General features: G+C 52.5%; 8 protein-coding genes across 8 annotated transcripts; 3 read left to right on the top strand and 5 right to left on the bottom strand.

The window, feature by feature from the left end:
• Positions 1-443: 443 nt before the first annotated feature.
• On the bottom strand, positions 444-1,872 carry P153DRAFT_358846 (uncharacterized protein; the record flags this gene model as incomplete). Its single annotated transcript, XM_033666833.1, has 2 exons — positions 444-752; positions 802-1,872. 2 exons carry the CDS (start codon positions 1,870-1,872, stop codon positions 444-446), a joined length of 1,380 nt encoding a protein of 459 aa, XP_033521617.1.
• Positions 1,873-6,062: 4,190 nt separating this feature from the next.
• On the top strand, positions 6,063-7,368 carry P153DRAFT_433039 (FAD/NAD(P)-binding domain-containing protein; the record flags this gene model as incomplete). Its single annotated transcript, XM_033673002.1, has 2 exons — positions 6,063-6,963; positions 7,016-7,368. 2 exons carry the CDS (start codon positions 6,063-6,065, stop codon positions 7,366-7,368), a joined length of 1,254 nt encoding a protein of 417 aa, XP_033521616.1.
• An 816-nt stretch (positions 7,369-8,184) lies between these two features.
• Positions 8,185-10,353, bottom strand: P153DRAFT_358844 (uncharacterized protein; the record flags this gene model as incomplete). Its single annotated transcript, XM_033666832.1, has 6 exons — positions 8,185-8,483; positions 8,581-8,967; positions 9,020-9,455; positions 9,538-10,005; positions 10,065-10,213; positions 10,314-10,353. The coding sequence occupies 6 exons, from the start codon at positions 10,351-10,353 to the stop codon at positions 8,185-8,187; spliced, it is 1,779 nt and encodes a 592-aa protein (XP_033521615.1).
• Positions 10,354-10,877: 524 nt separating this feature from the next.
• Positions 10,878-11,850, bottom strand: P153DRAFT_424513 (uncharacterized protein; the record flags this gene model as incomplete). The annotated part of the gene is made up of 2 exons (XM_033672490.1): positions 10,878-11,424; positions 11,493-11,850. 2 exons carry the CDS (start codon positions 11,848-11,850, stop codon positions 11,237-11,239), a joined length of 546 nt encoding a protein of 181 aa, XP_033521614.1. The 3' UTR covers positions 10,878-11,236.
• A 185-nt stretch (positions 11,851-12,035) lies between these two features.
• On the top strand, positions 12,036-13,750 carry P153DRAFT_368544 (cell division control protein-like protein 10). The gene is made up of 4 exons (XM_033668540.1): positions 12,036-12,279; positions 12,339-12,901; positions 12,957-13,053; positions 13,103-13,750. Exons 1-4 carry the CDS (start codon positions 12,159-12,161, stop codon positions 13,336-13,338), a joined length of 1,017 nt encoding a protein of 338 aa, XP_033521613.1. The 5' UTR covers positions 12,036-12,158; the 3' UTR covers positions 13,339-13,750.
• A 170-nt stretch (positions 13,751-13,920) lies between these two features.
• P153DRAFT_368543 (uncharacterized protein) lies at positions 13,921-14,980 on the bottom strand. The gene has a single exon (XM_033668539.1). The coding sequence runs from the start codon at positions 14,691-14,693 to the stop codon at positions 14,019-14,021; it is 675 nt and encodes a 224-aa protein (XP_033521612.1). The 5' UTR covers positions 14,694-14,980; the 3' UTR covers positions 13,921-14,018.
• Positions 14,981-15,187: 207 nt separating this feature from the next.
• Positions 15,188-17,625, top strand: P153DRAFT_320773 (methionyl-tRNA synthetase). Its single transcript, XM_033665124.1, has 4 exons — positions 15,188-15,279; positions 15,337-16,116; positions 16,175-16,932; positions 17,025-17,625. Exons 2-4 carry the CDS (start codon positions 15,343-15,345, stop codon positions 17,401-17,403), a joined length of 1,911 nt encoding a protein of 636 aa, XP_033521611.1. The 5' UTR covers positions 15,188-15,279; positions 15,337-15,342; the 3' UTR covers positions 17,404-17,625.
• Positions 17,626-17,833: 208 nt separating this feature from the next.
• Positions 17,834-20,332, bottom strand: P153DRAFT_344646 (MFS general substrate transporter). Its single transcript, XM_033666058.1, has 5 exons — positions 19,742-20,332; positions 19,475-19,692; positions 19,004-19,399; positions 18,700-18,952; positions 17,834-18,649 (listed from the first exon to the last, which is right to left on the bottom strand). The coding sequence occupies exons 1-5, from the start codon at positions 19,993-19,995 to the stop codon at positions 17,971-17,973; spliced, it is 1,800 nt and encodes a 599-aa protein (XP_033521610.1). The 5' UTR covers positions 19,996-20,332; the 3' UTR covers positions 17,834-17,970.
• Between the last annotated feature and the right edge of the window lie 138 nt (positions 20,333-20,470).

Raw genomic sequence — 20,470 nt, 5'->3', positions numbered from 1 at the left:
TTGATCGACTGAGAAACTTTAAGTGCTGGGAAGATCGACGAGGGGAAGAAGGTCATCATTCGTGCTACTGGATAGCACACATACCCCTGATTTCGGTCGAATTCTGGAAGTGCCCTGAGGGTTCAAGTTCATCTCTCCAATGTTCGCATCAGACGCCGTCGCCTGATAAATCACATGCAACCGAACCTGTGGAGTTGGAGCTCTAAACAGCATCGACAATCATGCAGGACGGTTTCGGACTGGAACATTGAACGTGAGATGGCTGGATTGCTGCATCGATTCTTCGCCGAACGGACCATTCTACCGTCATCTTACAATGCAGAGGCATTCGTAAATCCGTGTGCCTCAAAGGTCATATACGCACATTGCACATGATTGACCACCTCGAATTTTCCAACTCTTGTGGCGAAGATCACCTGTCCAGACCTTGGCAACTTGCAACTTCAGGTCCTAGAGCTGGGAAAGTCGGGGATTGGTACAAGTTCATCCAGGCGCTTGGCGATGCTGGCAGCCTGAGCATCCCATGGTTCGACGCGTGAGTGAAGGAACATGGTCCAGTCGCGTATACTTTGTAATGTCTGGCCGAGCAGGGCATCCCGAATGTCAGCATGGGTGTCAGATTCGCGGCTAATATCGACGGTATCGAAGCTCTTGACGACACCGTGGTGCACATTCATATGAATGGAGACCTCGTCTTTGACATCGATCTCTACATCGAATTGTGGTGTTTGAGACCACATCCACTCTTCAGTCTACGACTGTCAGCATGTCATCATGTACGGAAAGGGTGTGAGGACAGACCCGCAACTCCTCGTATCCTTTCTTGATGTCAGGGATAGCGAGATAATCATCGCCTACGGATTCCACAATGCTTGGTTGTCCAAGGTCAGCATACATGTGCGCAAACTCTTCTCGCAAACGTTTCTGGAACGCCTTCACGTCTAGACCGATGTTGCTGATGGGCGAGCTGACGCTTTCAACACCCTTGGCTTGTATGCTGTTCTTCGCTGGGGATCGCAGGTATTGCGAGATGATGCGGAGATTAGGCGAGCTGAGCAGCGTTGTGGCATGGTGCAGAGCTCTCTGGCGCGTAAGCTTGTATGCCGAGCCGGACACCTTCAGAGGCCTGGGCGGCACACCCTCGTCGAGGGTGTAAGGCGTGCGATGCGTGTCTTCAAGATCAGAGTCATGCTTCTTGTGGCCTTGATCAAGGACGATGTCGTGTCGCTCGTTGACTCTGGCGCGGTCGATGCCCTGTTTGCGCAATGCGCGGACGACCATCTCGGCGTGTTTGTCTCTCGTGAAATCGCCGCGCGGGCACGTTATGCTCCAATTGAGATTGCCTTGGTCATGGAAGACGGTCCCTCCTCCAGAGCGGCGGCGTACGAGGTCGACGGCGCCTATGCCTGGTGACTCGGTCTGAGCGCTGAGCATGGCCAAGTTCACCTCGGTCCATGGGTTCTGATTGCGACCAATGACTAGGCAAGGCCTGTTGACATAGAGAAAGAGGATGGTGCTGTCCGGCGGAGACTTGCGCAGGATGTGGTCTTCGATGCTGAGGTTGAGATACGGGTCATTGCTGTGGGAAATGTACGACTGCAGCTTGTTGGCCGGGTCGGCGAGCCTCTCCGTAAAAGACGAGAAGTGCCGCCGATGAGACAGCACACTGCTGCGTCCAAAATGTCGTGTCTGTGAGCTGTGTTGCGTGTGTTGCAGAGGGAAGCCGCCATCTGACTTTGCAGAAAAGAGCGCCTCCGGACGCGACGAGTAGCTCCGCCGTGGGACGAGCACTTTCTCACACGAAATGAGGCATCTAGGCAACGTGTATCGAGCGCACCATAAACTAATCCCCCTTGATGGCGCCATCGTCATGGGGTGATGGTGTTCGCATGTGGGGGATGGTTCTGCCAAATCGGCAAGAGCCACCTGCGGATGCAATTCCGAACATGGCTAAACTCATGCATCACACGGAACATCAAAGATCCATGCTTCAACGACATCCCTTCGTGCCAACGGGCATCAGCGTGTGTAGCAATACTGAGAGAGGCGCGACAGACATATACCACAAGGCATTATCAATCATGTGCATCAGTGCCCATCCGAGCTGCGACACGCGCGCCCCTGACTGGGAACGACACTTTAGGGGCACGATGCGTGCTTGTCCGAAAAACACTCATACTCATCTCAGAGCAACAATGTATCTGTTCTACCGCAAGTCACCTCATGGCGGTCCCCTATTCCTTTATCTTTTATGCCTCTTCGTCGTTGATGAGGCAAGTGGTGAGAGAAGAGGAACGAAATGTTTCCTTGATATCATCTCTTTTCCTACCATCAAGGTCTCATCGTCATAACTTTCATTTGCTTCCAAGCAAGACTTTCCTATCCATGATGGTATCTATAGTGCGGATCATGGCTGTTTGGATTCGGCATCTCGAATATGTTACCGCCCCCTGAATCGGTGTTCAAGTCGTCTCTCCTCTCGTCGCTGTAGCCAGAACATCGGCCCCACATCATCGCTCACTTCACCTCACCACCGTTCGGACTGCAACACCAAAAGAATGCCGCGAGAAAAGCTCAGTTCTCCCACGAAGATATCCTTCTCCATATCGTATGGCCTCTATATTGCTAGTGATAAAAGTCTAGGGTTTCTTCAATTTCCCATCAAGTCACTCAAGTCCGCTGGCCCAGCGGTCAATTTCACTTCTTCTGAGGTTTACAAACAAGTGTTAACGAGTTCGAATCAGGTGTCGGTCAATATTATTAACCACCCTGTTGTCTACCTTGTTTGCTTATGTTTGTAAGTCACCTCACACTCCTTTGAAGTGAAATTGGCTAATGGTGTTTAGTGTATTTCAGAAAAACCATAAAACTACAAAAACATTGCTTTGGTCTTGCGTTCCGCGGTCTGGGGTTTGTGTTGTAAGATATGGTACGTACCACCTCCCAGAGATTGACCGTTGTAACAGTGGGCTTGAGTGACTTGATTTTTTTGTTCATATTTTTGCATGGAGACGCTGCTTCCAGTGCATCGTGGCTCCAGCTAGGTCGACATAGTCATTGCTCAGTATCGGAGCGCCTCCCCCACGTTTCAACAGTGCAGAGCGGGATTGCACGCTGGCAATCCTTCATAGCGCACGCATTTCTATCTGTGTCGCACCTATGTACAGAATCAGCTCGTCGCCTTCGTACACAAGCTGCATGTCAGCCCCCATTATTGACTCACCGAGCTGAACCAAACTTTAGTCTCTGGTCTCATATCAACAGATGCATCACCCCTACATGATCTCTTGGTCTAAGCGCGACACGATCAGGAATCTCCAGGTACTTATTCGCAGCAGGATTTTATTCTCTCAACAATTCAAGACTCAGCGATGATAGCGCAGTGGTGTTCCGCCCCTCCTCCCGCGCCTCCGTTCCCTTATGGTCCGGTTGTTCGAACCCCGCTAATATCACTCGCAGTTACTGACTACAGTGGGCAGCAGCACGCAGCAGCAACAGTGGCAATCTGCTTTTCTCTGGCTAACTCTGCTGACGAGCTAATTAAGGTTCTAGGTAGATTCGTCTGGGGAGATCGTTTGCCTCCTGGTAAGTTCTTCTCTCCTCACCAAACACCCAGGTTCACCACTGTGGATTCATCGTAAAAAGTCTTTTTTTTTGGCTATTTCTCGCGCGTTGGGGACAACAAGCTGTGTAAAGAATGGATAGTTCCATATAACAAATCACAGATGATATCTTTTTGATCCTTAGCACTATGCAGGAATGTTGTAGCTGAATTACAGTGGTTAGACTGCCTTACAGTTCCGTTTGCATATCACTGGAGTTGTTTTCATGGCGGGGCTCACAGTAAACTTGGTGTCACTATAAAATCTCTTCTGCCTTGTCTCTTTTTCACCACAACAACACCCACATCAGCAGCAGCAGCAGCAGAAGTAACAACAACAACAACAACCAACACCACCACCAACACCACCATGTCTCTCGGAGACAGTCTCGTCCGCGGCTACCGCGCCGTCGCTCGCTGGCTGTGCCTGCGTCCTCGCGCTCGTCCCGGCACGCCTCTGCTGCACGGTGAGTACCTGCAAGACGCTGGAGAAGTACTGGAGACTGACAAGCGCATAGACGTGTCCCAGAACGCCTCGGGTGTGAGGGGTGTGAGAGAGTAAGTCGCGATAGTTTGCTACGTCTACCTCCATCCCCGACGCAGGATAAGCTGAGAGCCTCCTCGCTACCTTATGACACGCGTCTTGCCCACTCGCAAGACCGCGATGCTCTCCCCGCTACCATATACCTATTTCCCTCCACCTGCCTACACATGTCCAAAGCCCTACTCACTACCTCATCTACATGCGCGACCCTGGCTCCAGATTCAACTTTGGAGACTACATCGCTGTTTCACATCCACACCCCTCCAGGGCATCCACACTTTGTATACTTATTTGGAGATATCATATGGCTAACACAACTTCAGTGAGGACCTCGCGCACAGCCCCGGCCCGCACACCCCCACCGTCATCATCCGGCGGGATGTGAGCCCGCCTCGCGTCCGGGCTCGCGCCCACACCATGTGAGGAGAGAAGGGCGGGGCGCACGGCCCTGTGGTCGAGCGGCGTTCTGGGAGGCGGTCTGGGTAGGTGAGCATATTTCTCTTCATATGCGCTTTCTCTAACATCAATCAGTCTTCTGTGTGGGGTCTGGTTCGGTGGTAGTATACCACATAGAATGTGACCTCTTTTCCGTGCTCCATCACATTCTCCAGGTCTTTTCCTGACCCTTTCGTGATGGTGAAACTATGTGATTGGCATGGTACTACTACACAACCTCCCTCTCGCTTTTCGAAGCCGCTTCTCCTACCTCTCTCCTTACTTTTAACTACTTGTCCATTCACCTCGACCCAAGCTAACTACACAGCCGATTCTCTTTCCCCTTACTCCCCACTTATTACAACTCACTATCCACTCCTCTCCCCTTCGAAGACACTCGTCTCTCCAACAAACCTACCACTTTCACGTATTATCACGCTGAAGCTAAATCTCTTCCCGAGACAAACAAGGTTGGGCTAAAGTTACAAACCCCACAACACTCAGACATACAAGAACAGCCAGAACTTCGATACCGCTGACCAGAAAACTCAGGACATATCACGCGCATTCATGCAACACGGAAACAAGCAAACCCCGAGGATCTAGTCCTTCGTCCACCTCCCCGCCCCAGCTCTACAATGACGGCCCCGACAAAAGACAACGCCTCAGCGCCTGCTAGCACACCTGAGGACAATATCAAGCGTTCAGGCTTCAGGTCAGCTGCTTCCTTGGGGCATACCCGCGGTGGATAGCGGCGGCATATCAGAGACGAGGCGACAGCAATGACGAAGAGAACACAAGTAGCAACGAGAACAGTAGTACCCCCGCCCCCAGCTTCCTCATCAGAGTCGGAATCTTACTGCTAGAAGACCAGCAAAATTCGAGCAGAATATCGCCTTCGCCGCGGTTGATGCGTACATCTATACCCCTCCCAATGGTTGTGTATTCCCACACCACGCCACGACAACAAGACCTCCGCGTGAGTGGTACCTCGAATCCCACACCTTAGGCGTTGAACCTCTCCCTTCCTAAGTACAAGTAGACTATGCGGGAACTTCGTATTCGTCAATCACAACTGTTCACTCCAATCCCCGAAGGTCAGCTGTTTTGTCCGCGAGGCGCATGCATGCGCGATGCTTTCCTTCCGAAACAAAGCACGGGGCTATTTAATCCTCTCGTGCCCTAGACCTGGAAATTTCCCGATGGCTTGTTTCTCTACATGAATTTTGTGGCTTAGAGGGAGTGGACCCTGACTGCGGACGCGGACGCGGACGCGAACTCGGTTCCCCACATCCCGCTTCGGGAATGCATGCATGACGGCACGAGAAAGACGGGAAGACCACGACCATTCACGGAGAGATCTATAATGTTTATACAAACCCACTAGGACGCTCCTTCCAACTGACCTGCCTCACACACACGCCTTTCCGTCTCAATACCTCCCGACTCGCACCCCAAACCTTCACATCCACAACCACCACCATGGCCATCACCACCTCCCCATCACCGCGCCCCATCGTAATAGCAGGCGGTGGCTGCGTGGGCCTCTTCCTCGCGCTCCTCCTCACCCACTCACCGATCCACAACCCCATCATCGTACTCGAACCCAGCGCACCAGATCCAACTTCCACACGCGCAATGGCGCACCAACCGCCCACCTTCCCCCTCCTATCCCGCGTCCCGGGGCTGCTGGACGAGCTGATCGCCGCGGGGAGTCTGAGCCGCGGGTTGTGCTTCCGGACGAGCACGGCGAGCGGGAGTCGCGTCATTGCGGGGAAGACGTTTGGAGCGGGGGAGAAGGGGCAGCTACTTCTTCCGCAGGGGGTGTTTCAGGAGGTTTTGCTGAAGAGGTTGGAGGGAGGTGGTGGAAGGGGCGCGGAAGTCCGACTCGGGTGGGCGGTCAGCGGCGTGGAGGAGCGCGGGACGGGGGTCGAGGTGCGGATGCAGGATGCGGATGGGAAGGAGGAGAGCGTGTTGGCCGAGTACCTCATCGGTGCGGATGGAGCGCATTCCACGGTGCGGAGACTGCTGGGTGTGGGCTTTGAGGGCGAGACGCTGGATGCGCAGCTCGTTGCTACGGATGTCTTGTTCGATTTCCAGGCCCATGGCTTTTATGATGCGAATTTCATTATCGATCCGGTGAACTATGGGTTGGTTGGGCGGATCAACAATGATGGGTTGTGGCGCGTGTCGTACGGCGTGCCGGTGGATACGAGCGAGGAGGAGATTCGGCGTGGCGTGCACGACAAACTGAGGCACATGATGCCGGGCGACGGGAAAGACGGGTTCGAAGTGGTGCGTGTCGCGCCGTACAAGGCGCAGCAGAGATGTGTGTCGACGTTTTGGAAGGGACGGGTCGGGCTTGTAGGGGATGCTGCACATTGTAAGTACTTGACTATCCCATGGCGTTGGAAAGAAGCTAACAACACGGATAGTGACGAATCCTTACGCAGGTCTGGGTCTGGCATCGGGCATTGCGGATGCGTCTTCACTCTCCCAAGTCCTCATCCATATCCTCTCTCAAGATTCGTCCGACGACCGCCATTCTCCTGCCGCAGACTCGGCGAAACTCCTTGCCTCGTGGTCCGATGCGAGACGACAAAAGTTTCTTAATGTCGTGGACAAGCCGTCAAGGATGGCGTACGCGAGGGTGAAGAGCAAGACTGACACAGAGGAGGATGTGCAGAACCTGTTGGCGAGAGACCGTCTTGTTGGCGCATTGAAAAAGGGCATGCCTATGATGCCGCCCAGTCTGGAGACAAAAGGGGATGAACTGGATGGTTGGTGAATTGTAAGAGGTGCGACTCGAAAGCTGGTGGGAAATCACTAGGCATCCAGACAATGTTGCGCGGTTAGAGTTGGGTATTCTGGAGTGGAGATGTAGAGAGCTACAAGGTAGTGTGGAGATACTCGATATACTGCGTTGAGACGGTCTTGTCCGTGATATGCTGTGGACAACGACAATGTCTTGTCAGATTCAAAATCTATTATAGTGGTTCTCGAAATACCTTCGTATAACGTGACCTAAGACTATCAGGGTATCTGTATAGCTAAAACTGAATAGATTTTGTTAAAACTTTCTTATATAACAGAGTTCTACCCTCTCTCTCTTTGGCTCTAATTTAACATTTCTAGCCCCTCTCGTTAAAAAGATATTCTTATTTAACTATTATGTTTGATTATCCTGCTAGCTTAAGAAAGCTTAGCGTTCAAAAATTAAACTTTCACTATTACTTGGCAAAGGTATATGAAACTTTTGCCACAACGTCAGCACTAAAAATCTACTAACTATTGATTGGTTTACTATGTGCCCTAAGTCACGTTATACGAAGGTATTTCGAAAACCACCCATACAGACAATCGTCTTTTCAAATGACCTAAGAGACGAAATCGAGAATCAGTTGAAGTCTGAATGCAGAGCGATTTCCTTACAGATCTTTGCAACTAAAATGACACAAGTATACACAAACAATCCACTTCCAGAATGCACCAAGTGGTAAACCCCTATTGATCGACCTCGAAACTCGTCTTGTATTTCCATCAATCTTCGTCAAGATAACAGCCCTTATTATCTTACAAACGCCTTCACAATCCTATTCCTTCATCACTGGATCCCCAACCCACTTGCACCCTTCTCATTTCCATTCCTCATTGGCGACGAACTCGCCGTGCTCTCCCTCCTACTCCCAATCTTTCCCTCCGCAGCTTCTCTCTCCAGGAAGTCTTGCCACAGCTCGGCCAGGGACTCCTTATTACTCGAGCTACTCGCCATGAGCATTGGGTCGGAAGAAGAATTGAGCGAGGGCGTTGAAGGTACGCGACGGAAGGGGGACATTGGTAGGCGGAGAGCGGAAGAACTGGATGAGGCTCCTGGGCGAGCGAGGCCGGCTTGTTCGCGTTGTTCTGGGAGGGTCAGTAGGTTTTCGGGGGTGTGCGTAATTAGATTAGAGCCGGAGGTGTGGATGAAGAAGAAAGAGAAAGGAAACCAGTAAAGACGTACCTTCTGTCCATCCTAACAACGCAGAGATGAGCTGCAATGCCTCGAACTTCTTAGGATCTGAGCGGTCAATAGCGAGGAAGTGTAAGAAGTAGTTCGTAATGATCTGCCGGTCCACATTGTCCTCTGGCCGTCCTTTCTTGAGTATCCGCAGCGCTTTCGTAAGATGCTCGTTTAGGGTGACAGCTTCATGTCGTAACTTGCCAATCAGCAGATTCTTTTCCTTGACTTCTTTCTCGAATGGCAATGCTCGCTCCAGCTCTTTTTGGGTCTTCTCGAGCGTGGACTTGGCCGACTTCGAAATGTCTTCGGCGTTTTGCACTTGCTTTCGGAGATCGTTGATTTGGGATTCGTATGTCTCGACGGATTTCTTGAGTTCAGCTTTCCGCACTGTGACGTGTGTGAGCATGACACAATATTGAATGTTATGAGGGTGACTTACAATTTTGTACTTCTTGCAGCGCCTTTTGCAAGCCTTCTACCGCCTCATTATTCATATCCCGGTCTCGAGCAGCTCTTTCGTATTCGTCTTTCAACGAATCGAGCTGCTCTCTCAACTCCGAATCTTTCTCGGCAAGATTCTCCCGCAGTGACCGTTCGTTCATAGCGAGTACTTCCCAGTCTTGCATGGCCTGTTTGGCATTCTCGAACTCTTCTCTTGCGTATGCTTCCCGAGAGATGAGCTCGTCGCGCTCCTTGATCCAGTTTTGCTGTGATAGATTCGATCTGCTCCTTAGGTTGTTCATCTCTGATACCTGGGCCTCGTTATCCTGTCGTAGTGTTGCAAGCTCCTCAGCCAGGGCGTTGTTGTTCTCCTGAAGCTCGCGAGTCTGGTCTTCGAAGTCGGAAACTTGAATTTGGTATTCTTCGATCCTGGCCTGAGGGACGTCAGTATTGATTGCACGTAACATTCCCACATTACGTTTCGTAGACGCAACTGGAACATGGCAATATACGCACCGCATCCGCCTTCAAACGATCACCCAGACTCGTCTTGATCGTGTTCACTCTCCCCAGTAAAGTTTTATACTGCGTCTCGAAATGGTCCTTCCCTTCGTTGGCTTCATCTAGTTCTTCACGCAGACTCCTGATCTCCTCCTCATGTTTTGCCTCTGTGTCCTCAGAGGTCTTGCCCTCATGTTGGTTCTGTATACTCTCCAAGCTCTTCCTCAGCTCCGTGACCTCTTGCCGTAACGCGTCTCGCTCCTTGGCTATGGCGTCGAGACGCGCATTGGTATCTGAGGGTGACGGCGGCGACGGCGACAGGCCTTGAGGGGAATGCGACCGCGAGAACCCGAGGGCGACTGCAGATGATATGCTGCGATGCTGTGTGCCATTTGTCTGCGCGTGTGTGGAGGAGATGGGTTGTTCCTCGTCGTCTACGTCGCCTGTGTGTGCGTCTGGAACGGTGGATTGCGCGGCCGGCTTCTACGTGGAGTTGTGTCAGTCCTCGATAGTTGCTGCGCTTAGGAAAGACGACTACATACAGTTTCCTCTTCCTCGTCTTCCGTGTCTTCCTCATGATCCTCTGGCTCGGACTTGGGGTGGTTCCCGTTGACTTGCGCCGTCTCTTCCGCCCTATTCGCTCCACCAGCCTTCCTCTTGTTCCTTTTCTTTCTCGACTTAGATATCCCCCCTAGAACACAGGTCAGCCAGACTGTCCTTGAAATTTTGCCGTGACATGCTCATCACTCCGCGCGTCCGCATGCACCTCTGGAAGCTGCAAGCTCACCTACCACTCTGGTTCACGGGGTCAGACGTCGCCGGCGCAGACATGATTCGGAAGTCGCGATTGGCTCACAAGATGCAGAATATGAGGCAAAAACAGGCAGAACGGTAGTAGGAGAGCAGACAATGAAGCCGATGTCTTGACTTGGCATGCGTGTCCCCATCCCATGTTTCGGGAATCCGCGCGGAAGATGTGGCGCTACGTCACCAGCCACACCTGATTTACGCGTCTCTGCAGGCCGAGGCAGGCTTCTTCACCCATACACGTTCTCGTATCCAAAATCGGTGTACCAGAATAGACTCGGCCTGCGCTTTACATATGAGGATTACCCCACACGTCTCAAAAGCAGGCAAATGTACCGCGGCATCATGAACTCATGAAACAACCATTTGCGGGGTAGGCGCATCATTGAGCTTGTCTTGCATTTACGCATAAATTCTGTATCACTATCACGCATCAATCGGGGTCGTGTCAGTTCCATTTTTGAATCTAGCTGTCGTCCTCCTACTCTCGAAATGAAATACTACAAGCCACTCTTCTACACAGCTGTCTCCCTCATCTACGCGTCTTTCGCCTTTCGAGTGTTCAGGCTCGGCTATGTTTCGAGAACGCTCGACCCAAAACGCGGACGAAGTGAGGGATTGTAAATCAAACGTCCCAGTGCAATATCATCAAGATTGGATAGTTTCGAAGAAGGGACGAGGAAGCCATTATAATGTTCATTTTTGGCAAGTGCCGTAATGTTGTCGCCATGCCATAATGTCATGATATATTCCCTCCTGCCTTGCGTTCTACATGTTGCTACATTTCCAATGTGCAAACAGCTGAACACCTGAGTGACGCCTGTCCATGCAAATAGTTGTACACATCTCTATCGAGAGCCAGCACAGTTCGTCCCTGCCCATCGTATCCCCAATCATCCGTTATCAATCAACCTGACTTTCCAAACCACCCCGTGTGCTTCAAGATCTGTTCCTCCTTTTCTTTCCTCGGATCCGTCTCTACCTGGCGCTTCCTCCGGTTCTCATCGCGCTTGTCGCGCTTCATCTGCTTCATCTGCTTGGAGGTCGGTGTGCGGAGGGACCAGTTCATCTGGCCAAAAATATGGGTTTTGATCGCTATGACAAGCTGTCAGCCCTAGTTCAAGTCTTGACTCTCACATGCCAGATGTGTAGGTCTGACGTACCATCCACACAGTAAGGGCACAAAATATGCAACCGCTTGACCCTCCCGCAAGCTGGACATGTGTGCAGTGCAGTGATGTCCTTCAGTCCCTTGCCGGCCATGAAGCGTTGTCGCTTTTTGCGGTATGATGTCTTCTTCTTTGGTACAGCCTTGAGGATTCCTTCCCATATATCGGCGATCGACGGTATTGAGGGAAACGAGATTGAAGGCAATGCGAGGGCGGCGAATGGCGTAGGCAGCATCCGGAAGGGCTGTGAAAGGCGCTGGAGAAGTGGCAGGTTCAGGACGGGTCGCATGGGGCCATTGAGGCCGGGAAACAGCGTCTGCCACAACGGGGGCAACGGACGGGCGAGCGCCATGGCGATGGAGGTTGTGGAGAGTGTGTCGACAGCGAGCGGGACGTGGACGCCCTCGATGGTGGTGGTGGTGTTGGAAATAAACTGCACCCGAGCTCAGTTCGCGCCTGCCCCGTTTGCTGCTAGCGCGCTGTCGCTTCGTGGCTGCCCCTTTCCCGCTCCTGCAACTCCACGAGAAAGTTGCCAGCCCGAGTGACCCTGTCTGTTTCCTGCTCCACAACACTCGACGTGCCAGTCTCCCCAAGCTCCCACTCTCTCACCCGCAGCTCTTCATACCCATAAACCCGCCTGTGAGGCTCACTTCGCCCGCCATGGCCACCACATACCAGCAGTCCATCTTCCCAGACAGCTATGTCGGTTTCGACAGCATCACCAAGCAGATCGAGAAGAAGTCGGTGAAGAGAGGCTTCCAGTTCAACGTCATTTGCGTTGGTAAGCTTCGGCCCTTGTGCACATGGCTGCTCAAATGCTAATTGCGAATGCCACCTCAGGCCAGACTGGTCTCGGCAAGTCGACCCTCATCAACACCATCTTCGCTTCGCACCTCATGGACAGCAAGGGTCGCTTCCACCCCGACGAGGAGCTCCGCAGCACCACGGCCATCCATCCCGTCTCACACGTGATCGAGGAAAACGGCGTGCGCCTGCGTCTCAACATCGTCGACACCCCCGGCTACGGCGACCTGATCAACAACGAGCGCTGCTGGGACCCCATTGTCAAGTACATTAAGGACCAGCACAGTGCCTACCTCCGCAAGGAGCTCACCGCCCAGCGTGAGAGGTACCTCCAGGACACGCGCATCCACTGCTGCTTGTTCTTCATCCAGCCATCTGGCCACGCTCTGAAGCCCATCGACATTGTTGTCCTCAAGAAGCTGAGCGAGTTCGTCAACGTTGTGCCTGTCATTGCCAAGAGTGACAGCTTGACCCTGGAGGAGCGTGCTGAGTTCAAGCACCGCATAAAGGAGGAGTTTCAGTTCCACAACCTGCGCATGTACCCCTACGACAACGAGGAGGACGACTCGGAGGAGGCTGCGCTCAAGGCATCCATCAGGGTAGGCCCCCAAATATGTCAATGTGTCATGTGGATGCATGCTAACAACTTCACAGGACTTCATGCCCTTTGCTGTCATTGGCTCTGAGAAGACGGTTGTCGTCAACGGCAGGAACGTCCGCGGCCGCCAGAACAAATGGGGCGTTATCAACGGCAAGTCTACATCTACTTCCTCACTGAAGCACCTACTAACATCTCACAGTCGAGGATGAAAGCCACTGCGAATTCGTTCATCTCCGCAACTTCCTCACACGCAGCCATCTGCAAGACCTGATCGAGACCACTGCGCAAATCCACTACGAGTCCTTCCGTGCCAAGCAGCTGCTTGCACTCAAGGAGAGCTCTGCTGTCGGCGGCCACTCTTCTCGTCCCATCTCGCCATCTGCCGACCGCGAGCTTAGCAGGAACAGTCAGCGAATGACCATGAACGGGTACTAGGAGCTCCCGAATCACAATCGCGTTGACAGCATCGGAGCATCGAAGTCGCTTGGGCCGTCACGTATGCCGGTGGGGAGACATGATCCCATGATGGACGGGTGATTGCACTGTGGTGCGCATTACGGGGCAGTTGAAGTTGTGAAGGCGGCAGGGGTTTGCAGACATGATACCAGTGCAGCACTTAGCACGAAAACCAGAGGGACCAGAGGAGCGTACTTTCTACACAGTTCAGATTTGATTGTCCAGTATTATTTTAGTGTCGACGAGAGGTCCCTTCCCTGATTTCTTATATTCGAGCATGGTGTAGGGGTGGCTGTATTTTGGGCTGTGCCTCCAAACAGGTTATACCCAGAGGATCTTTTAGGATAGTGTAGTGCGGTAGTAATTCGCCTTGAACCTCCTCAATCTCCTTCCTCTCCTTTATTCTTCGACGTTGCGGTTCTGGTTGTCGCGTTGTTTCTCTGGATTCGCACCTTCCTCGACCCGGTGGATGGGCTGGCATCAGGCCATGTCTTCCCACGTCTCGTACGATTCCTCGCCTGATGTGCTCGCAGAGGGAAGGCGCAGACGGACATCGACACCGGACTTGCACACTACGCCTTGACAGCCAGGAACTAACAACCCACGTATGTCATCCGCGAGACGCACCATCCAAACCCCCATTCTCAGCACAACCAGCATCATCTCAAGAACCGCGACCCCCCAAAATCCTCCATACTGTCATCGCCCTTCTTCCTCCCCTCCCCAGCCATCTTCACATTGCCGCTCCGCCCCTTCTTGCTGCCCCTCGTTGGCGGTGAGTCTGCATCTGCATCTGCATCTACATCGCCATCTTGCTTTGCTCCTCCTGCCGATGTTGATGTTGACGATGACGAGGAAAACGGCATCTCCCCCACAATACGCTCAATGACTTTTGCTTTTGCGCCTGCGCGCTTCAGTCTGTCGTCGAAATCTGCGACTGCGCCTTCGGTGTTTGCGGTGGAGAAGGTGAGGGGGTCGGTTAGGGAGTGTAGGAGCGTTGTGTTGGAGGTTAGGCGGGCGGAGGGGGGGAGTTGTGGGAAGAGGGGCGTTTCAGGAGGGTGGTTTGCTTGTGTTTGCGTTTGTGTTTGTGTGGATGTGGATGTGGATGAGAGAGAGGGTATTCGAGCGGCCCATATCACGCCTCGACCGTGCAGGGCGCCCAGGGCTGCAAACTTCTCAAAGCCGTTTTCTAGCCCGAAGACTCGTCCTTCGATCCGGCCGGCGAGGGCGCCGGCGTTGGTACCGGCCGTGTAGGCGGTGGTGTAGAGGGTGTCTTCGAGGGTTAGGAGCGAGTCGAAGGGGTCGTCTGTTGGGATTTGATGGGAGTTCGCCATTTTGTGTGTGGTGATGGTTGTGTTCCTTGCTCTTGTACTTGATTCGCCTTTTCTTTGAGGATTTTGGTAGATGTAAGGGCTATAGACTTGGTGGAGTGGTTGATGAGGATGGTGGTCTTGTGTGAAAACGACAGGTATTTTGTCCAAATCGAAGCTGGACAACCTGAGCTCGAGTATATCAAGTTGATACGGTTTCTTCAAGAGATATAGTCCAGTGATGGCTTTCTGGTCTTTTGCAGTCCCAACTCGGTCCAATATAGAGGTTCGAGACTTTGGGAGTCAAGTCCTAGTTAACCCTCAACACTATACTACGCTCAGCCCACGTATCCAGAAGGCCTGAAATTGATCTTTCGCGGTTGTGTAGGGGTGATGCAGCGTCTGGTCGTCGAGGATTTTGGTGTGGCGCAGGTGGCTGGACCCTGCAGCGGGGTCATTTTGGGAGGGGCAGCTGTGGTTGCATTGTGTGAGTGAGATTCGAGCTTGAGTCACTTCAACAACATTCGAGCTATACACGGAACAGTGGACTGCAATTTCCCCACTATTATATCCCTTCTCTTATAGATACCACCCTTGCGAGTGCTGATAAGTATGTCACAAAGTCTTAGTTGTGTTGAAATTGCCAACTCAAGCTAACACACAACAGAGTCTCATGACGGATACAAAAAAGATACTGCCCGTCGAGGGCGAGCGCAACGTGCTCATCACGAGCGCATTGCCCTACGTCAACAACGTTCCTCATCTGGGCAACATTGTCGGTTCCGTTCTCTCCGCCGACGTGTTTGCCCGCTTCTCACGCGCACGCGGCTACAACACACTCTACGTATGTGGAACAGACGAATACGGCACTGCCACCGAGACCAAGGCGATTGAAGAGAAGGTTACACCACAACAGCTATGCGACAAGTACTTTGCGCTGCACGCAGACGTGTACAAGTGGTTCAACATCTCCTTCGACCACTTCGGCAGGACACCAACACAGCAACAGACGGATATCGCGCAGGATATCTTCACAAAACTGTATAAGAACGGCTTTCTGGAGGAGCAGACCACAACACAGCCGTACTGCGAGACACACAAGAGCTTCTTGGCGGATCGATTCGTCGAGGGTACCTGCCCGTTGTGCAACTACGACGATGCTCGAGGAGATCAGTGCGACAAATGTGGACATTTACTCGATCCTCTGGAGCTGAAGAACCCACGTTGTAAACTTGATGGAGCGACGCCTGTACCACGCGAGACGAAACACGTATATCTATGCTTGGATAAACTGCAGCCGCTGGAGGAGGAGTGGTTCAAGAAGTCGAGTCAAGAGGGTAACTGGAGCTCCAACGGCACTCAGATCACTGCATCTTGGCTGAAGGAGGGTCTACGGCCGCGTGGAATTACTCGCGATCTCAAGTGGGGTACTGCGGTGCCGCTCGAGGTACGTATTGGTAGAGTGAGGTATGGAGGCCTTCAGTGTACTAACATATGTCGACCAGGGTTACGAAGACAAAGTCATGTACGTGTGGTTCGACGCATGCATCGGTTACGTGTCCATCACCGCCACATACACAGATGAGTGGGAGAAGTGGTGGAAGAATCCCGAGAACGTCAAGCTGTACCAGTTCATGGGCAAGGACAACGTGCCATTCCACACGGTCGTGTTCCCATGCTCTCAGATTGGTACAAAAGACAAGTGGACCATGCTCAACACAATATCAACAACCGAGTACTTGAACTATGAGAAGGGTAAGTTCTCCAAATCGAGAAACATCGGTGTTTTCGGCAACAATGCGAGAGAAACGGGTATTCCATCTGATGTGTGGCGTTATTACTTGCTCTCGCATCGCCCGGAGACGGGTGATACCGAATTCGAGTGGGACGGCTTCATTTCGGCAAACAACAACGAGCTGCTCAAGAACCTAGGCAACTTCGTCAATCGCGTTATTAAGTTTGTCAATTCGAAGGTGTATGACTCGGTAGTGCCTGACTACACCAAGTTCGAGGACGACTACTTCACTGAGCACAAGAAGAAGGTCAATGAACTGCTGAAAAGATACATCGAGGAGCTTGAGGATGTCAAGATTCGTGCTGCGCTGAGCACAGCACTACATCTGTCAAGTCAGGGCAACCAGTTGTTGCAAGATAACAGGCTCGACAACAAACTGGCGACTGAGCAACCGGAACGCTGTGCTGCCGTCGTGGGGCTGGCTCTCAGCCACATCCATCTGCTCGCCAGTTTGATCCAACCATACATGTAAGTCGTTCCACTCCCCTCATTTCTAAACATTCCGCAGAACACCACCTACCACGCCTCGCTGCAGAACACATCACTGACTTAGACTACAGGCCCGACACCACCGCCGGAATCCTCTCCCAGCTCAACGCCAAATTCCTCATCATCCCAGACAACTGGGAAGCCCGCTCCCTCCCCGTCGGCCACAAGATCGGCACAGCCGGCTATCTGTTCTCGCAGATCAAGGCTGAGAAAGAGCAGGAGTGGCGCGAGCAGTTTGGCGGCGAGGAGGCGCGCAAGGCCAAGGACGAGAAGGCTAGGAAAGCCGCGGAGAAGAAGGCGGAGAAAGAGCGCAAGAAGGCGAAGAAGGCTGCGGGCGCGGGTAAGGGCGTCGAGGCCGCGGAGAAGGGCAAGGATGGACAGCCTGCTGACAAGACGGCTGAGGAGGAGGTCAGTAGGGGGGTTGAGCAGGTCAGTCTGCAGACTTCGTAGGGTGGGTGTGAGAGGAGATGTGTTTCTGGATTCGGGCGTTTGTGAGGACTTTCCGGCTGCATGGTGAAGAGTCATGAGGATCATACTGTCGGTGTATTCAAGTCCTCCTGGGCGGGTGGTGGCATATTCAGTCGAGTTGTTCGATGCGCTCGCTCAACGGTTGCGCAATGTTTTAGTATAAATTCAACATGGTATATCAAGTTCCAAGATCTGCCGGAGCGCCTTCTTCGCAACAACCTTGATCTCTCTCCATGAACTCCTCTTCCCTCATCCTCAAACCTCACCCTTCCTCTACATACTGCATCCAAAAATAACTTCAAACCTCAATGCACAGCATTACCAGCGCATCGAGGAAGCTTTCGCTCTGCACATGGACGGTGAGTTGAAGAGGAGTAATGCATTCTAAGAGCTCTGCAACACTGGAACACATCTCTGAATCACAAAGGTATTGAATGGGACCAAATTCCCAGAAATTAGTTAATTACCATTAAACATTTGCCCCCATACTTTTCGTACGACTCTCGTCGACCCAGCCTACAAACATAACCCACTCAACCCACACCTTACTCAGAGCTGCAATCCCTTCCTCTCCTTGTGCTCCGACATGCGGTAGTTTTTCAACATCGCGACCCAGATCAGACACGGCACAAGCGCACAAGTTCCCACAATGACCATGACCCTCTGCGCGTCGCTATACGCCCTGACTACAGCCTGTCTCTCGGGTGAGTCCCACGGAAGCGCCAACTGCGTGACAAGACTAGCGTAGATGGTTGCCGCCTGGCCCTTGGACTCCTCTGGCAGATACTCCGCAATCTTCCTGGGTACGATCTGCGTCCAAAGAGCTCCGGAGATGGTTTGGCCAATAGACCCACCCACAGATGTGATCATAGCGAGAAGCGCAAGACCAGTTGCCAAGTGCTCGTGAGGTACAGCCGCCATGACTGCGACCTGCTCGACCTGCACCAACATGGCACCGCACATGGCAGCAAAAACTTCGACCATGACGAGAAGTCCAATCGAGGTTCCGGGCGCACGGAAATGAATCAACAGGCCTGTCATGAGGATCTGGATGGGCATGGCAATCAAAGCGCCCCATTTGTACGTGTCACTGTACTTGAAGGCGAAAGAGATGATGACAGCCCAGGTGCAGGACACGATGTTGAAGATGTTGGTGATATATCCCGCTTTTGCGACGGAAAGTTGGAAGACAACTTGTAGATAGGACGCGTAGTACATTTTGTATGAACTTGGGACACGGGTTAGAAAGTCCTGGAGGGGAAGAAAGAGGTAGCTCACTAGAACGCGATCCAGGTATTGCAGCCAAGCAGGCACGCCGCAACGACGGAGCGATCCTTCATGAGGTGGTACGGGAAGAATGTCTTCGGGGCGAAGAAACGCTCCCATACGCCGAACAGAACAATCATGAGGAAGCCGAAGACAATCATACAGATGATCATTGGCGATGCCCATCCCTGTTTTTGGTACGCTGCGAGACTGAATGGCAAGAGGAAGAGGGAGAAGCCTCCACAAACGAGCAACAGGCCAATCACTAAGACATATTAGCACCTGGCCCGCAAAGCTTCAAGTACGGGTAGCTTACCGTCGAACTCGACACACCAGTGCTGAATGGACTGCAATAGTGTCCTGCCACTCTTCTCCCTTGCAATCATACCCCTTTGCTTCGCACGCCTGTTCATCATGAAGAAGACGACCCAGAACGGGATGCATATGAACGGGGTGATAATGGCGAATGCACCATAGCCCCAGCGCCAAGTACTGTCATCGAGGAAGCGCTGGCCCAGCTCGGGACCAGCGAAGGTGTTGCAGATGTACGGCGTACCAGTGAATGCGAACCAGATGAGGCGGTTCCTCAGTAGAGACGTGTCAGCAATGAAGATCGTGAGGACATAGTCGATGCCGTTCATGCCGGACCAGTAGAAGACCTGCGCTGCGGCATATGTTTGAACGTTCTGGCAGACGCCCATGAGCATGAGAGCTAGAACAATTGTCAGCACCATCACAATCCTCAGGCGTCCTCAATGTGCGGAATTGAGTTCAAGGAGACACTCACATAGCACAACGCAAACTAGACATATCGCGAATCCCTGTGGTCGTCCAACAAGATCGATGAACTTGGCCAGTGGCAACTTGGACACACCGCCGATCAGATTGGCGACGACACCAGTGATGGCTGTGAGGCCATGGAGAGAGAACTCGCTGGTGACATACGGCGTCCAAGACCAGTTTGATTGCTGCTGGAGGGAGTTGACGAAGGAGATGAGCCAGATCCTTGATTCGTGTTAGCACCATGGTGGTCTGGTAGTGAAGACAAACTCACAAAAAGTAGGCAGTCATGAGCCACTTCTTCGTCCAGACCAAAGTGATGGCCTCCATCTTCTGCAGTCCAGCAGGCTGCTCAGCGTCAACGGATTCAGCATCGCCTAGCTTGCGGGCGAGCGTTGAGTCCGTCTCATTAACGCTCATCGCAACTGCTTGGTCCTTGTCGTTGACAGTGTTGTGGTCGTGGAAGTCACGCTCAGCCATGCCGAGACCCGCTGTCTTCTCCATTGCGTTCACGTTTGGCGACGCCATGACGGCAGGGAGAGGTGCAAGTTCCAGAAATATGGCAACTTGGTTTTGGTGTGATGGGTGTCAGCGTAGTAGTGAGGTTTGTCGAGGATCTTATAAGATAACAGATCGATCTGATACGAGGGCATGGAGACCCTGCCAAGTCATCGGGCGTTCGTTCTGTCTTACAAACAACAAACAACGACTTGGCGGTAAGCGTTTCGGAAGGTACCCCGGCGGGGTGAGTGGTCACCGCCACGTGTGAAGCATCGGAGTCCCCGTACGATTGCAACTAGTTTTGTAAGGTCGATGCCAGATTCGCGGACTGAAGGTCACATTCACTCTTCCAAGCCTTCTAGAGTCCGCGGACTGATGGTTCTAAGGATCTCAATCAGCTGATGGTAGACATTGTCAAAGTCTCGACGAGGTTGGTGACAAACCTTTCAATATCGCTTCATGTCCTGTAGTATCTTACTCTACAATCTCTTTTGACGGGTAC

The sequence above is a fragment of the Dothidotthia symphoricarpi genome (assembly GCF_010015815.1).
Source record: "Dothidotthia symphoricarpi CBS 119687 unplaced genomic scaffold P153scaffold_15, whole genome shotgun sequence".
Classification (NCBI taxonomy): Eukaryota; Fungi; Ascomycota; class Dothideomycetes; order Pleosporales; family Dothidotthiaceae; genus Dothidotthia; species Dothidotthia symphoricarpi.
The sequence above is the reverse complement of the archived record's forward strand: the minus strand, read 5'-3'. Positions and strand labels throughout refer to the sequence as shown.

Excerpts from the sequence above, each read along its gene's own strand:
- P153DRAFT_368544 (XM_033668540.1), top strand. The coding sequence starts at position 12,159 with ATGGCCACCACATACCAGCAGTCCATCTTCCCAGACAGCTATGTCGGT. Across the intron at positions 12,280-12,338 it reads GTTCAACGTCATTTGCGTTG|GCCAGACTGGTCTCGGCAAG; the intron begins GTAAGCTTCGGC and ends ATGCCACCTCAG. Across the intron at positions 12,902-12,956 it reads CGCTCAAGGCATCCATCAGG|GACTTCATGCCCTTTGCTGT; the intron begins GTAGGCCCCCAA and ends ACAACTTCACAG.
- P153DRAFT_368543 (XM_033668539.1), bottom strand. The coding sequence starts at position 14,693 with ATGGCGAACTCCCATCAAATCCCAACAGACGACCCCTTCGACTCGCTC.
- P153DRAFT_320773 (XM_033665124.1), top strand. The coding sequence starts at position 15,343 with ATGACGGATACAAAAAAGATACTGCCCGTCGAGGGCGAGCGCAACGTG. Across the intron at positions 16,117-16,174 it reads GTACTGCGGTGCCGCTCGAG|GGTTACGAAGACAAAGTCAT; the intron begins GTACGTATTGGT and ends TATGTCGACCAG. Across the intron at positions 16,933-17,024 it reads AGTTTGATCCAACCATACAT|GCCCGACACCACCGCCGGAA; the intron begins GTAAGTCGTTCC and ends CTTAGACTACAG.
- P153DRAFT_344646 (XM_033666058.1), bottom strand. The coding sequence starts at position 19,995 with ATGGCGTCGCCAAACGTGAACGCAATGGAGAAGACAGCGGGTCTCGGC. Across the intron at positions 19,693-19,741 it reads CTCATGACTGCCTACTTTTT|GATCTGGCTCATCTCCTTCG; the intron begins GTGAGTTTGTCT and ends ACACGAATCAAG. Across the intron at positions 18,650-18,699 it reads AATACCTGGATCGCGTTCTA|TTCATACAAAATGTACTACG; the intron begins GTGAGCTACCTC and ends CCGTGTCCCAAG.